This window comes from Ovis canadensis, chromosome 9 (assembly GCF_042477335.2).
Source record: "Ovis canadensis isolate MfBH-ARS-UI-01 breed Bighorn chromosome 9, ARS-UI_OviCan_v2, whole genome shotgun sequence".
Classification (NCBI taxonomy): Eukaryota; Metazoa; Chordata; class Mammalia; order Artiodactyla; family Bovidae; genus Ovis; species Ovis canadensis.
The window spans coordinates 26,417,994-26,433,084 of NC_091253.1; the positions used below are offsets into that span (position 1 = coordinate 26,417,994).

Sequence of the window (15,091 nt, forward strand, 5' to 3'; positions counted from 1 at the left end):
TTGGCTTGAATACCAGTTGAGGGGGAAAGCAGGTACTGTGTGCACCCTCATGAACACGCCACCCCTCCCCTCCTGCATTCACGGTGCTTGTTGACACCTATTCTAGGAGGTTGAGTGTAGGATTTAGTCCTGCACCAAACCCCTGGAACCCGCCCTGGTAGGAGTGGCCAGATAGGTGCCTGCTGGGGTGAATGGCACTCGTGTGTCGTGGCCCATGCAGCTGCCCTGTACGGTCAGCATGGTGCGATGCAGAGAAGGGATTTAGGAAGTCTAGAAGAATTGAGTATCTGGTGAAGAGTTTGCTAAGTGTATCCTCATAAATTCCTTAAATACGTAACATTTCGAAATGCTTTATTCTTGAAGAAAGTTGGTTTTGAAAATGCAACTAGTATATCGAGCATTTGGCAGTTTGTTAATTGGATACTCTACCAGGGCCTTTCATAGACTTGTCCCATTTAAGGGAATCAGTACTGAATTTAGGTAAAGGTTGAGCAGAGGATAGCCAGTAAAGATGGACTTGCAGACAGGGAGTTGGTGTGGAATTCCAGGCTTGGTCAGGTGCTGCTTTGATTCATCCTTGTCAGGAAAAGAGCTTCAGCAAGAACAGAAAAGAAAAAAAAAAAAAAAAACAATTGAAAGGAGAAAATCAGAATTACCACTGTGAGTTAAAATAAAAGATAAACATAAAAAAACAAGTACCAAGCAGTTAGTTGTGTTTTGGGCCGCAAAGTTTCAATGGTGGCAAGAATTTTAGCACAGTGCAGAAAATAAAATAAACCCAAATAAAACATTACCAAAGCAAATCCTGCTGGGCATAAAAGGAATAAAAAGTCATGACCAAGTAGACTTTGTCTTAAAAATACAAGGATGGTTCCATGTAAGAAAATCTCTCAATGTTATGGGCCATACTGGCAGATTAATTGAGGGAAAAACTATGTAAATAGATACAGAAAATTAAATAAAACCCAACGTGTATTTCTAGCAGCTCTTAGTAAAATAAGACTTCAAGGGAGCATTGTTAGCTTCATAAAAGGCATCTATGAGAAGTCTGTAGGACACCGCAAGTCTTGACACGTAACCTGTGTTCATTCGTTTCTCTATGTGGCGGCCTCGGGTCGTGGCTCCAGCACGAGAGGTCGTTTTCGTTGTGCTGCCTGGGCTCTCTGACCGTGGCGCGCGGACTCTCTAGTGGCAGCGCCCAGGCTCAGTAGTTGTGCCACATGAACTTGTGTGCTCCTAGGCGTGTGGGATCTTAATTCCCCAAGCAGGGGTTGAACCTCTGCTCCCTGCGTTGCAGGGCAGATGCGCAACCACTGCCCCACCGACCAAGTCCCGTGACGCATTGCCTTGAAGTCAAAGTCAGGAGTGAGACAGGGTTGCCTGCTGTCAGTGTTCCCACTGGGGATTGTCTCAGTGCTGATGCAGTAAGGAGACGGAAAACACGAGATCCTGGTTCATGTTAGAATGGGAGAAACGAAGCTGTCTTTATTTGTGGATGAGCAGATCATTTATAAGGAAAATTCAAGAGAACCTGCAGATATCTGGTATAGAATTGGTGAGTATTCAATAAGCTCTCTTGATTCAGTATTAAAAAAATTAATCGCATATCTATGAAAATAATTAGAAAATGCAATTTAAATTATTCCCATTCACGAGATCCACAGATACTCCAATGTACTTAGGAAAAAAAGAGTCTAACAATGTAAGTGTGATCTTTATGAAGAGGATTGCAAACCTTAGAAGCAGACCTGGTGAAATCCTGAACTATTTTCCATCTTTGTGGTTGGGAAGACTCAGTGTTGTGAAGATGTCAGCTCAATCCCAGGTTTATCTGTGAGTCGCATATCACCCCTAACAGAATTCCAAAAGGAGTTTTCAGATCAGCCTGACAAGCTAATGTGAGAATGTCTAATGAAAGGGGAATGAGCCAGGAATATCCAGGACGGCTGAAAAATGTGAGCAAGTCAGGGAGTCTTGCCCTGTGAAGTATTAAGGCTTATGAAACAAGAGTAATTAACACATCTGACAAACGTACAGAAACAGACACATTTTGTGAAAGGGAACAGAAGGGTCCACGTCAGGCCCCCCATAGGTACAGTGAAGTCTGACAGCCCCAATCTCAGTAATCCTAAGGTGTACCTTTGTGTTGTCTCTGAAGTACACATTCATCTTACAGCATACGATGTTTTATAATTGTTGTCAGCCAGATGGCAGACCTAACATAGTTTCATAAAAATGTCCTGATGAGAATTTTAGAGTTGATGGGTTACCGAATGATGGGGGTCATCCTGAATCAGTGGGAGAAAGCCAGAACCTTTTCAGAAATGACACTGAAACATCTGATCAGACATGTGGAGCAAAAAGGGAATTGGAATATGGTAAACAAGACTGGCACCAGAGAGTTAAGCACACAGAGAGGGAGGTGTGATCAGCAAGCATCACCAGCAGAGGACTGGTACCCAGCCTGGACGGGGGGTGTTCATGGCCGTGGGAGTCAGTCAGAAGTCAGAGAATGGTCTCTGTGTGTGGGGTGGGGTGGGGTGGGGAAGCTGGCACTTCCCGGGGGAGGAATGGTGTTACCAGAGCCTTCTGGGAGCTGCTGGAAGCACGGCTGGGCGGGGCTGTGGGCACCCAGCCCCACCGGGCCAGGGGCCCAGACCCCAGCCTCCCCTCCCAGTGTGCCTGGGTCTCCTGTCTTTCCTTCTTTGGCTGAGCCCGGCCAGAGAGAAGGGTCCTAGGGGTTCAGCCCGAGGGTCAGGGGAAGCAGACCCAGCACCTTCTGAGCTGTGGTATCTCAGACAGCTTCCCCACACCTCTGTGAGGCAGACCCTGCGTCTCCGGGGAGAGGAGACCGAGGCTTACGCACCAGGTAAGTGAGACCTGCTGGGCTGAGAGCCCTCATGTGGGTCCCCATCTGCGGGCAGATGTGGGCGGGGCCCTCGGGTCCAGAGCTCTTGGCGGGGCGCCCGCTGCTCTTCCAGGGCTGTGGTGTGTGTCCGTGCGCCTCTTTGTGACATCTCTTCCTCCCACGTGCGTTCTATTGCCCATGTCCTTTAGGGCTGCAGCGGGAATGTGGTTTCATCTCTTTTCTGACTGCTGGGATGGTGGAGGAATCGTGACGGTTGGCACGGAGGGCGGGCGGCCGCGTGGCGGTGCCACTCTGTGCCCGTGTCCCGGGGCAGGTGGGCTGCGCTGACTCCCGCGTTCGTTTTCCTGGCAGCTGCCCCCGCGCTGGTCACCAGGCTGCGGGGACCTGGTCCCTGTCTTCTGTGTGAGTAGGGGAGAGGGGCACACAGGAGGAAAACGCCCGAGCTGTGTGCCTCCAGATGCTGGGCATCTTTCTCTCCTGCTCTGATTTATTCCATAGATCTCCAGTAGGCATCTCATGATGCCTTTTCATAAATGAAGAAATGAAGTTTTTGGGAGACTAATTTATTTATGCAAGTCAACTAACGATGTGGCTGAGCTGAAATGCAAGCCTGCAGCTCTCCGGTTTTGAGCTCTCTGCACCTACGTGGAAAATAACCCATATTTTAGGAAGAGCGTGGGCGAGATGTCCCTCCAGGTAGAAGTAGCAGAAATCAGGGAAGACTGTGCAGATATGGCCTCTGAACCTGGCGTGGAGAAAGGGCGGGGACGGGCGCCCCTTCTCAGGAGCTGCTGTCCACTCCGGCCCACCCCCCTCCACGCGGGGTCACTGTAGGGGCGGCCCTCCCGGCGAGCGTCACCCATGGGGCCCGCTGGGGAGCCGCCCGCTCACGAGGCGCTGGGCAGTGGCTCCAGTCAGTTGCGAAGCTGGACCCCCTTTGTGCTCTGGGGGCTGGCTTTACGGAACGTTACAGTGACAGCCGAAGGGCATCAAGTGTCGCGTATTCTATTGTGGTCCTCCAGCGTTCACTTCTCGGCACACGGGAGGAAGAAGATGAAAGCTCATTCTGTTCGTGTGTGAGCCTGTGCACGAGATGCAGTGTTTCTGAGGACACGTCTTCAAATGCAGTCGTGTGGACCTATTTTTAGGCATCCCTTCTCCCAACAGTGCTGTTTAAAGATTCAGCTCAGGCTGCTAATAGGTATATTTATAACCATCCTGTCGACTGGCCCAGCGTGAATGCTGCTGCAGATGATGCTATTCCTGGAGACGGTTGCCATAGTTACCATTAACCCTTTTGCCTTGGAAGAGTCTCCCGGTCGGTATGCTTTGCTCCCCCAGGGTGCTCAGCAGTGTTTGAATGCATCCATGTGCTCTGAAATGGAGGCGAAAACTGAGTGCACTTTATGCTTAAGCAGTGAATAAACTCGATGAATGAATGGGAGCACGAGTGATCGATATCAGTAGCGGCTCCTCCCTTGCCCTTAAAAAAAGCAGCACAATAAAGTTGGTTTTGTAGCCATTGCTGAGCACCAGGGTGTTAAAATCATCTTCTAAATGTGAATATGGACTCGCACGTGAGGAGAAAGAAGCCTCAGTGCCTTAAGACCCATCCTTCCTGCTTCTCTACCTGTGATTTCTCTGGCTTTGCAACTTACCCATTTAAACAATGCAAGCATCTCTTTATTAATACTCATTCATTAACTGGAATGCCACAATGACAAGCCCTAAAACTGGCATTGCTTGGGATGTAATTTCAGTCCTGATTTGCCTGGAAGGATTCATCTGTCACAGGGTTCAAAGGAAGCAGAGACATAATCAGATAAGTAGACTTATTCCCCACCCCCATTTTAACCAACCCTCATTGTGCTGTGTTAGAAATGGGGTTCGTCCTCCTACCCACAGGTAGCTTAGAGTTGGAAGAGGAAACGAGCAGTTAATTACTCTGGAGTGAAGAACAACATCAGTGTTACAGAAAGAGCAGAAGTGCTCTGTAGAGACATGGACGTTGCCACGTGGGCCAGTCCTCAAGGATGAATGGTGATCAGGATGGGTGGGGTAAAGTCTTGGCTGAGGGGAATGTGTGGCAGTGCCCAGCCTACGGGGCAGTGACCGTAGCATGAGCCGGTCCTTGGAGGCAGTCTTGTGGGTGCTGAGGCTGCAAGGATCCCACAGGCTGGACCCAGGGAGGCAGAGTGCCAAGCTGAGGAATTACCGGTGATTGAGGGGAAAAATTGACTTGGTCGATCTCCTGCTTTATGAAGGCAGCTACATGAATAGTGTGGCAGGATTCTGGAGGCAGAAAGATAGTGGACTCTGCAGTATTGCTGGGGGAATTCTGAGATGCATTGAACTTTTTCTTAATTGGTATATAAGAGTGTTGTTTAGTCGAAGCGAATTGTCTTTCACATTTCTGTGCTCTGGTTAAACGCCAGGTATTGTGGGGGGAGCAAGGTGCTAAGCAACGTGAACATACACACAGCAGCAGAAAAGTAGGGGTGACCCTGCCAATTAGAAGGAAGATGGTGTTCCTCTGGAGGGAGCTGGTTAGGTGCAGGGGCCTTTGGAAGCCTGGGATAAGATGTTTGTGGGTCCTAGTAGGAGGACCACTGCTGGTAGCTGGGATGTCAGGATGCCAGGCCGTGCTGGTTGGCTTTCATTTCCTTGGATAAAATGGAGAAAGAACAGCTCTGGGTTCCACGAGTGGTCCACATGAGAGGACGGGTCTGCTTCCAGGAAGTCCTCTGTGCCCACCTCCCTGCCTGCCCAGCACAGAGTTGGTTACCTGTCCCTGCCTGTGAGCGCCCCCTGACGATGCTGCCTCTGCCGGGCATGGTCCTGATCCTTGGCGGTCCTGCTCTTCCCGGCCTCCTCTCTCAGTTCCCCGCCATCAGGCTCTGAGCTCCTGTGGGGCTGGAACTGACCTGAGGATCCTGGCTTATAATAGGTGCCAAGAGTGCTGAATGGATGAACAGATGAAAATGAAGTTAAGAAATCAGTGATTTTTTTTTCCTTTGGTGGAGCGGGTTTTTTAAAACATTAGTGACTACTTGAGATATACCAAAAAGATATCGAGAATAATACATTGAGCAATCCTACATCTGTCGTCCAGCTTCTAAGGGGTAGTCCACTTTTTTGATGCCTTTGAACTCTTAGATATAAGGACCCAACCGGAGCCGTGCACCCGCATCCTCCCAGGCAGGGAAAAGCACAGTCCCACGCAGGGAGCTCGCGCTCTAGGTAGTGAGGCCCACAGATACATGGATGCTTACTGGTATCCATAGTCCAGTGAAAATAAACAGTCTTTATTGTGAAAAAACCCCTTGGTTTAAATTCTCGTTCCTGAGTGCCAGAGGCCACCTATCACAGTGGCTCCAAGCCCAGTGCCCTCCTGGAAGGCCCTCCTCGTGGGGCCCAGTCTCCACCCCCGCCCCACGGTCACCCTGCTCTGGAGTCTCACACCGTCTGTCATCTGGCCTGTCTGTGAGCTTCACGTAAATTACATCCTAAAACCTGCGCTTTTTCTGGAATCTGACTCATTCATTCTACTGATGATGGGCCTTTGGGTTATTCCCTGTTCAGGACTATTATGTAAGAGTGCGGGATGGATGTTCTTGGGTCTTTTTGCTTCACATATTTACATGTTTTTGTTGTACATTAACCTCAGAGTGGAAATACTGGATCCTAAGCCCCGTAGCTGTTTTTAGGAGAAAACTGTTAGGAGCACAGTGTAGTCAAGGTGAAGCTTTTACTACAAGGCAGGGCGATACCTACCATCTTGGGAGGGTGTTAGGAAAAGTGTCACGGGGTCGAATGGGCCTTACGTCTGGGTGGGAGGGCGCCAGGAAGGGCAGGGCCGGACCACCCCGGCACAGGGAACGGGGCCACCGGCACCGCTGGTCCTTGACTTGTCCTCCCCAGGACCTCTGGGCCTGTTGGAGTCACGGGTCTGGGAAGCTCGAGCTGTGCTGGCCTTTGCTTCTGGACCCTTTCTCTGGCTGCCCTCTGTAGGACGCACGCGGCGTGGACGTCTGTGCCGTCTCCTGTCCCCAGGAGTCCTGTGTGGCTGCCCCCAGGCTGTGATGCCATCGAGGAGAGAGCCCGCTGGGCGCCTGTGTGGTCCAGGCGGGCCTGTGCACCAACCGGGCTCTGCGCCCGCAGCCAGTGCGCCTGGCCCGTGACCTCAGCTACAGCCGTCGCCACCCACCTGGGTCGGGCTTGACTGCTGCTGAGTCTGAAGCCAGACCTCCTCTCTCCTCTCCTTTTTCCTTCGGATTTTTTTTTTTTTTTGGTGTGTTTTATAACCACTTGTCTCTTTCTCATTAAGGCATAGCACACTGGCTACATTCCTGTCAGTCTGTATTTCTGCTGGTTTAGACCCTGAGCAGACGAGACGGGATGCGCTTATTGTTCTGAGCTCCTGTTCCCATTTGGGGGCAGCGTCGGCCAAGGGGGAGAAGCTGGCCCCTCGCCCTGTGAAATCAGCACAGCCTGAACTGAAGGTCATCATTAATTCCAGCAAGTGCAGAGAGGGGCGCGGAGGTGCACCAAGAGAATGTCAGGCAGATCACAGAGCCGGCAGAGGCAGCTTCTGGAAAGGGCCTTTAGGGTGTGCCGCGTCCTTCTGGCCTCTCCCAGGCTTTCTTAAAATAGCAGAGAGAGACTGTCCAAGCGGAGAAACGGCGCCTCCTGCATCGATCTTTCCTGCCCAAGCGTCAGCTGCTGTTTGAATCATTGCCTCCGTGGTACGACAGTGACATTGCCACGTGCGTGCCAACACTCAGGGAGACCCCGCGTGATATGCTTAAAGCCCAAATTCCAGAATCAGACACACATGGATTTGGAAGTCGACTTACTTACCATCTTGGATAAAATACGTAATATCACTCAGCCTCCGTTTTTCCTGTTCAGAGTAGAGCTACCAGTACCTGCTTCACAGGCTGAATGAGACGCAGCAGTGAAGCGGGTTCTCTCCAGATGTCACGGGGCACGACTCCTCTGAGGGGCCTGTGCCCAGCGGGCGGAAGACTCCACCAGTCAGGGGTGGGTGGGGCCGAGGTTGGAGGCGCTGCATCTCTCACTGGAGATCCCGGTGCTCAGACAGGGCGTGGCGTGGCCTCGGGGGAGGCACAGGCAGGTCTGTGTGTGGTAGGTGCCCAGCAAGTGTCCTGGCGCATCTGGGTCCGAGCACACCTGCACGGCCACAGCCAGGGTTCGAGGGTGGACTGTGCTCGCTGCACTGCCAACTCCGAATCGGAGTGTGGCCCTGGTGCTCCCCAGCGGCCTCCTCCCTGGCTGTCGCTGGGCTTACTGCCGCTTGGCATGCTCCCTTTCACCTGCGCCTTGGGGTCCGATCGCCCTTCTATGCCTAGCTCAGATATTGCTTCTTCCTGAAGCCTTGGCCGCTGCTCCTCCTCCTCCCCTGCCTCCCCTGGAGTTCCTCCCAGGCCCTCGGCTCTGAGTTCCTGGAGGCCAGGATTAGGGCTCTCATCCCTTCTGGCCCTTTCCAGAGTGTCTCACCCGTCCTTGCCCGCAGGTCCTGGGCACGAGGTATGCAGTAGGGAGTGTGACAGAGCCGTGAGGGGCGCTGAGCAGCCCTCGCCCACCCGGCAGGCAGCCCGCTCTGCTCAGTGCCCCTGCTGTGGGCCCCGCTGGCCACCTGGTTTTGTGCTCCTGCTCAGTCCTGTCCCGACTCTTTGCGACCCCATGGAGTGTAGCCCGCCAGGCTTCTCTGTCCTTGGGATTTCCCAGGCAAGAATACTGAAGTGGGGTGCCTTTCCTCCTCTAGGGGATCTTCCCGACCCCGGGATCGAACCTGCGTCTCATGTTCTGCATTGCAGGCAGGTTCTTTACCAGTTGAGCCGTCAGGGAAGCCTCAGGGCTTTTTCTGGGGGGAACCTGATTTTCCCAGACCGGGTCCCTCTGCCTATTCTCCCTTCCAAACCTGCCCCACAGGCCCCCCAGTACCAACTCCCCTTCTTTTAGGGCCCGTTGCACGTCCTTGCCTTCCTCTCCACGTTACAGGAACCTCATAGGAAGGCGGAGAACGTGACCCGTCTCCCCGCTCCCCCGTAGTAATTGATCGTCTTCTTGGTTGAAATCGCCTCGCGAGTCCCTTTTGTTTTATTGTGGTGGTGACTCTCTCTAAGACAGCTGCTTCTGTCAGTCTTCTCCTGAGAGCCCTTGCTTGCCCCATGAAAGCTCCCCCCGGCCTTCCAGATCCCCCACCCCGCCCACCCTCCGCTCTCCCCGACTCCTGCAGTAGCTGGCTAGAACCCTGCTGTGTGTGTGCCTGTATAGATGCCTTTTCTTTGAAGAAGCACCAGATTGTGTTCTACAGTGGTTGTACCATTTTAATTCCCACCAGCAACATGTAAGCATTCCAGTTTCTCCACATCCCCATCAGCATTTGTTACTTGTTTCTAGTATAGCCAGCCCAGTAGGTGTGAAGTTGTATCTCACTGTGGTTATGATTTGCCTGATGACCAACAGTGCTGATCATCTTTTCATGGACTCACATCTTCTTTGGAGAAATAGTTATTTAAGTCCTTTGGCTATTTTTTTTTAGTTGGGTTGTCTTTTTGTTTTTGAGTTCTTCATATATTGTAAGCATGAAACCCTTATCACCTATGATTTTCAAATATTCCCTCCCATTCTGTAGGTGGTCTTTCTGCTTTCTTGGTTTAAGTCCTTCGATGAACAAGAGTTTTTATTTTTATTGATTTTGCTTATGCTTTTGGTGTGGAATCTGATGCCACTGCCAAATTCCAGGTCAGGAGGTGCTACTGAGCACGTGTGCAGAGGCCAGTGGTTGCCTGTGACGCCTGGAACGTGTGGCTGCACAGGACCACGTGGGCAGCTGAGTCTTGGCGACTCAGCCTCAAGACTTTGTTTCCTGAAGACGTCTGTGAAGGAGGAGGTCTTGAGTCTCATTTGCTGCGAGAAGATGTAGTCTGTTGGCCAGGAGACAAAGCTGGCTAGGAGGAAGGGCATGCAGGGACTGAAATCCCATGCAGCTCCAGCCCTTGTGAGCTCCGAGGCCTGGGGCAAAGCACTTGACCCGCGGAGCTTGACTTCTTCAATATGTAGTCAGAGGTTCGCACGATTTCCTTTCCATCCTCAGGGCGTTGTTCAGAGGCTAGATGAGCTCTGTGTGTCTGTAAGGAGGCCTGCTAAGCAGCTCAGTGCTGGGCAGATGGTGATTCTGTGAAAACCCAGAGCAGTTTTTAGTGGAGACGTCTCAATATAGCTCGTGTAGTATATATAGTTCAGAATAATGTTTCAGTGGGCAGTTTGGCAGTCCTGTGTGAGTCAAACCCTCCACAAAGTCCATATTCTACTACCCAGTGATTCCACTTCTAATACACCCTAAGGAGGGAAAAAATCTAATACGCGAAAGGCTTTGCATGCAAAGAGGGTTATTTATAACAAAGGAAAAAGTGGAAACAATCTGAGTGTGGTATAACAGAGGATTGATTAATTGAATTATTGAACAGCTTTATAATGGAAGAATGGGCAGCCACTAAAAAAAGCTGCAAAAGTACATTATAAAATATTTTTACAGTGTAATTTCAGTTTATTAAAAATCTATGCATAGAAAAAAAAGGCTAAAAGGCTGCATGTGGAATTCATGGCTATTACCTTAGTGATGGAATAATAGGCTATTTTAATTTTCTGTCTTATTTTATACCATTTTAATGATGAACATTTATGGGGCTCCACCAGCCAGGGCAGACCAGCCCTCCCCCTGGAGCCCCTCGCACCCCAGGCCTGCCCCACCAGTGTCCTCCTCAGCTCTTTTGGGCTTTGACTCCCTGTAGTGGGCGCCTCTCCCTTGGTGCCCAGCTCTCTGGGCTCAGCCACCCGACACCCAGCCTCCCTTCCTCGTGGGTGCCTGCCATGCCCACCTTACCCAATGATGCCTGGACTGAATTGCTCAGACGGAGATGGGAGGCTAACTATTGCTGCTGCTCATGAAACTGATGTATGTAGAGGACTGGAATGAGATTTAGTGGTGACTTGAGACTCAGGATGGAGGAGTTTGCCTTCTGTTAACTGAAAACCCCATGAAAATTCACTTTGTTGGCAGAGCGACAGCGATTTCCATGGAGAAGTCTTCTTAACAGGGAGCTGTGGGTTCAGTCCCTGGGTCGGGAAGATCCCCTGGAGAAGGAATTGGCAACTCACTCCAGTATGCTTGCCTGGAGAATCCCACGGACGGAGGAGCCTGGCGAGCTACGGGTCCATGGGGCGGCAAAGAGTCGGACATGGCCAAAGCGACTTAGCACGTCAGCTGTGCGATTGCCCGCTTTCAGAACCGTGAGTGCAGAGTTCATGGCGCAGCATGGACTCGTCATCAGGAGGACCTGTTGGGGCAGCGTGGACAGGTGGAAAGGGCGACGGACTTCAGACCTGTTTGCAGGGCCGTGCGCCCGTGCCTTGGCTAACTCTGTTGGCTGCTTGGGCAGGTCAGCCCGTCTCCGCGAGCCTCAGCGCCCTGCTGTGGACAGTGGTCTGGGTGCTGTGACGGGTGCGGTGCCCGTGGTCCCTGCCTCAGGGTGGCCCTCAGGGTCCGCAGCGTGTGTCCACAGCTTCGGCTGGTGCTCCCTCCCTTCTTTCACTGCCTTCAGAGAAGATGACTCTCCCCTGACTCTCCAGCTTGTCTTCCTTCTGGATGCAGGGCCTGGGGCTTGCGGTGAGAGCTGCTGTAGGGCGAGGGCAGAGGCTGCCCTTCCCCGAGATGCTTCCTCGGCTCCCTCGGCTCTGAGGCTGCCGGCCCGCGTCCCTGTCTCTGGTGCGAAGCTGAGCAGCCTCAGTCCCTTGTTCGCTGTTGCCTGCACCCCAGCTGCCCAGCCTGGGTGGGCTTGGGTGGCAGAAGTCAGAAGCCCCCTGAAGACCCAACCATCTCCTTTTGGATTGCATGCTGACTAACACTGGGGCTGGGAGTGGTTTCCCTGAAAACTTGTGGGTTTTTTTTTTTCCCCCCTGTTTCAAAGTGAATGAAGCCATCTTTAGGTTGTCTCAGTCTCAAGCCTAATCTTGACTGAACTGAGCGTCTGTGATCGGAAATAAGCAGTGACTGAGGACCGCAGAAGAGTGAGGGGAGTGCTTCCTACCTTTGCTCTTGATGAAAACAAATTAAACAAACTGTGAACGCTTATGTTTTCCGCACGTCGTGGTCTGTCCCATCTTTCTTTTTGGCTGAAAAGCCAATTTAGATTTCCACTGTGAATCATTTTAGTGAGTCGGGTAGATGCTGTCTTTGTTGGTTTATTACTCACCCTGCAAAAGATGCAGCCTTGCCAACACTTTTTAAAGGTGAGTTTGGGCTTTAGTGTCTGTGACTTCCGGCTAATCCAGACCAACCGTCTTATCTCATATTCGGGGCCTTCATTTTCGACAAGACCCCAGTGGAGCAACAGACGTAAATATCCATAAACTTTCTGTTGTTCAGTTGCTATGTCGTCTCTGCCCCTTTGCGACCCCATGGACTGCAGCACGCCAGGCTTCCCTGTCCTTCACTATCTCCTGGAGTTTGCTCAGATTCATGTCCGCTGAATCGATGTGATGGATCACAGCCTTGTTGTGGCGAAGGGGCTTGCATAACTCAATGGAGTTATGAGCCACACCGTGCAGGGCCACCCAAGATGTTCAGGTCATGGTGGAGGACGCTGACAAAACGTCCCCTGGAGGAGGGAATGGCAAAGCCCTCCAGTATTCTTGCTGTGAGGACCCCATGAACAGGATGAAAAGGCAAAAAAAAAAAAAAAAAACCCCAAAAACCCCAAACCTTAGAGTTTTACTATCATAGTTTTAGACTTTTTCTGGTTTATGTGTGGGAGTGATACTTGTGGATGTGGTGGGTCTTTCTCTGATGGGATCGCTTTTGCCATCAAGCGTGTATCTCCCTTAAATGTTTGCTGATCAAAGGAAATGATTTCTGGAATATATATATATATATATATATATGTTATCATCAGTGAAACCTATGCTTACAAAAAAAGGACCCCACATTGTTGAAACAGCTCTTTAAATGGAGGCTGAACGGTTCTTTGGTTTGTTCGCCTCTTGGCGTTTATTGAGAGCCTACTGTGCACCAGGTCCTGGTCTGCCTGCCTGGTGTGTGGCCAAGCGTAGCGCGCGGCCTCTGCCCCCGGGGGCCCGCTGTCCTATTGGAGAGAGCTGTGCGGTGGTGCGCCCTGCCGGGCGGGCAGGCTGCTATGGAACTGCGTCTCCCTGCCGGTGGCCAGCTCACTGAGGATCATCTGACTCCTGCTCCTTCGCTTTGTATTGCACGTGGCTGTGTGTGTGCACGCGCACGACGCATTTCATTTGTGTGCTTTTTGGTTTTAAACCCACAAATGCATACGTGTTGAGCCTCGGTCCATCTTGCCGGGCAGCCAGCTGCACTGACTCACTGGGCCCTCAAGGAGCTTCTGTGTAGCCTCTCGTTTGTTCTGAAGAAACACCTCTGACATCTGCTTTGAGAAAAGCAGCATACTAAATGGTCTTTTTTTTTTTTTTTTTGCCCAGGACCGTCTTTCGTTCTGTTGCAAAGGGGCGTCTCTCTTCAGTGGTTTCCAAATAGAGGACTGGTGGCCCAGACGCACTTGCTAGGGAGGGAGGCCCCGACGTGGCTGTGGAAGGCAGGTGGGCTCTGCTCCAGACTCGGCGCTCTGCCCACCTACACGGACCAGGGCTCCCAACCGGTCCATGGGCCCCAGGGTGCAGAGCTGGCCCCCAGTGCTGCAGGGCTCCCCCGCGTCCCGGCGGATGTCGCGCTGGGAGGCGAGCTTTGGCCAAGTTCGCCAGGCTGGGCCACTTCTCCTCACTGCTTCTGCTCTGGCTAAATATATCATGCTGATTGAATGTTGCTTTTTCATTTAAAATACCACTGCTGGAGTTCCGATGAGAAAGCTATGATGTCGACAAATGACGTCATTTAATTTTAGGATCATCATCCTTCCTATGTTCCACCACAGACTGGATTGGACCCTATCTTAGAGCTTTTATATATCACAGAATGTCCCATTTTGATGACTGTCTGATCAGCAAGGGACGCTGGTGTTCCCTGAGAGACCCCCTCTTCCTTCAGGCTGGGGCTAGATCACTTCATTTGCTTGTCTGGAGCTGGCGCCTTGCGAGTCCAGTGCTGAGGTGGGCCCGTAAGTGGCCACCTCTCTGGTGGCTGCGGGCCGTCCCATGCTGGAGACGCCCCCTGGGGCCCCTCTTCTGTGAACGCCTTCTCTCATCTGCTGTCTCCTGGCCTTTCTTCTCTTCCCAGCCGATGGCCTTGAGTCCTCCTGACCGGCTCTCTTAAATCTCCTTTGCTGTGGTGTAAGTTACGTGCAATAAAGTGCTGGTTTAGTTGTCCGGAGGATGGCTTATGACAGGTGTACACATTTCTACCACCCCAGCCCCAAAGCTATGGTTTTCCCAGTAGTCATGTATGGATGTGAGAGTTGAACTATAAAGAAAGCTGAGTGCTGAAGAATTGATGGTTTTGAACTGTTGGAGAAGACTCTTGAGAGTTCCTTGGACTGCAAGGAGATAAAACCAGTCCATCCTAAAGGAAATCAGTCCTGAATATTCATTGAAAGGACTGATGCTGAAGCTGAAACTCCAGTACTTTGGCTACCTGATGTGAAGATCTTACTCACTGGAAAAGACCCTGATGCTGGGAAAGATTGAAGGCAGGAGGAGAAGGGGACGACAGAGGATGAGATGGCTGGATGGAATCACCGACTCAGTGGAGATAAGTTTGAGCACGTTCTGGGAGTTGGTGATGGATAGGGAGGCCTGGCCTGCCACAGTCCATGGGGTCACAGAGTTGGACACAACTGAGGGACTGAGCTCAACTGAGCCCTTACCCACCACTCCTAGCCCTCCTCCGCAGGCCGCTGCCATTCTCTGTGTGACCCCAGGTTAGATGTGCCTTCTCTGGAGCTCCGTATGCACGAGCGATGGCCGCTCTCAGACCTGTTTGGACCCTCCCGTCTTTGCTTCAGTCCTGGAGGTGGGGTTCCTGGTGTTTCTTGCTGGGTCTCCTGAGCTGCCCCCTCATCTGTGCGTCCCGCGTGGCCTCTAGGGGGAGCTTCATCCCCAGCAACGCAGCCTTGTGTCCTCTCTCTGGACCCTCTGCGCAGCTGCCTGTTCAGCCTCGGGGGGGGGGGGGGGGTGTGTGTGTGGCATCCCCTGCGCTCTCCATGGTCCCACCCCCGT

The 15,091-nt window shown here is 51.9% G+C and overlaps 1 protein-coding gene across 7 annotated transcripts in view; it reads left to right on the top strand.

The window, feature by feature from the left end:
- Positions 1-15,091, top strand: part of TRAPPC9 (trafficking protein particle complex subunit 9) — a 387,455-nt gene that overhangs the window by 158,717 nt on the left and 213,647 nt on the right. For 2 of the 7 annotated variants that reach the window (XM_069600929.1, XM_069600928.1), the window contains one exon: positions 10,959-12,027. The exons of the other annotated variants lie outside the window; for them this stretch is intronic. In XM_069600929.1, coding sequence (XP_069457030.1) covers positions 10,959-11,192 — 234 coding nt within the window. In that variant the 3' untranslated portion in view covers positions 11,193-12,027. Of the gene's footprint in view, positions 1-10,958; positions 12,028-15,091 lie in introns of those variants that run through there. 7 annotated transcript variants of the gene reach the window in all.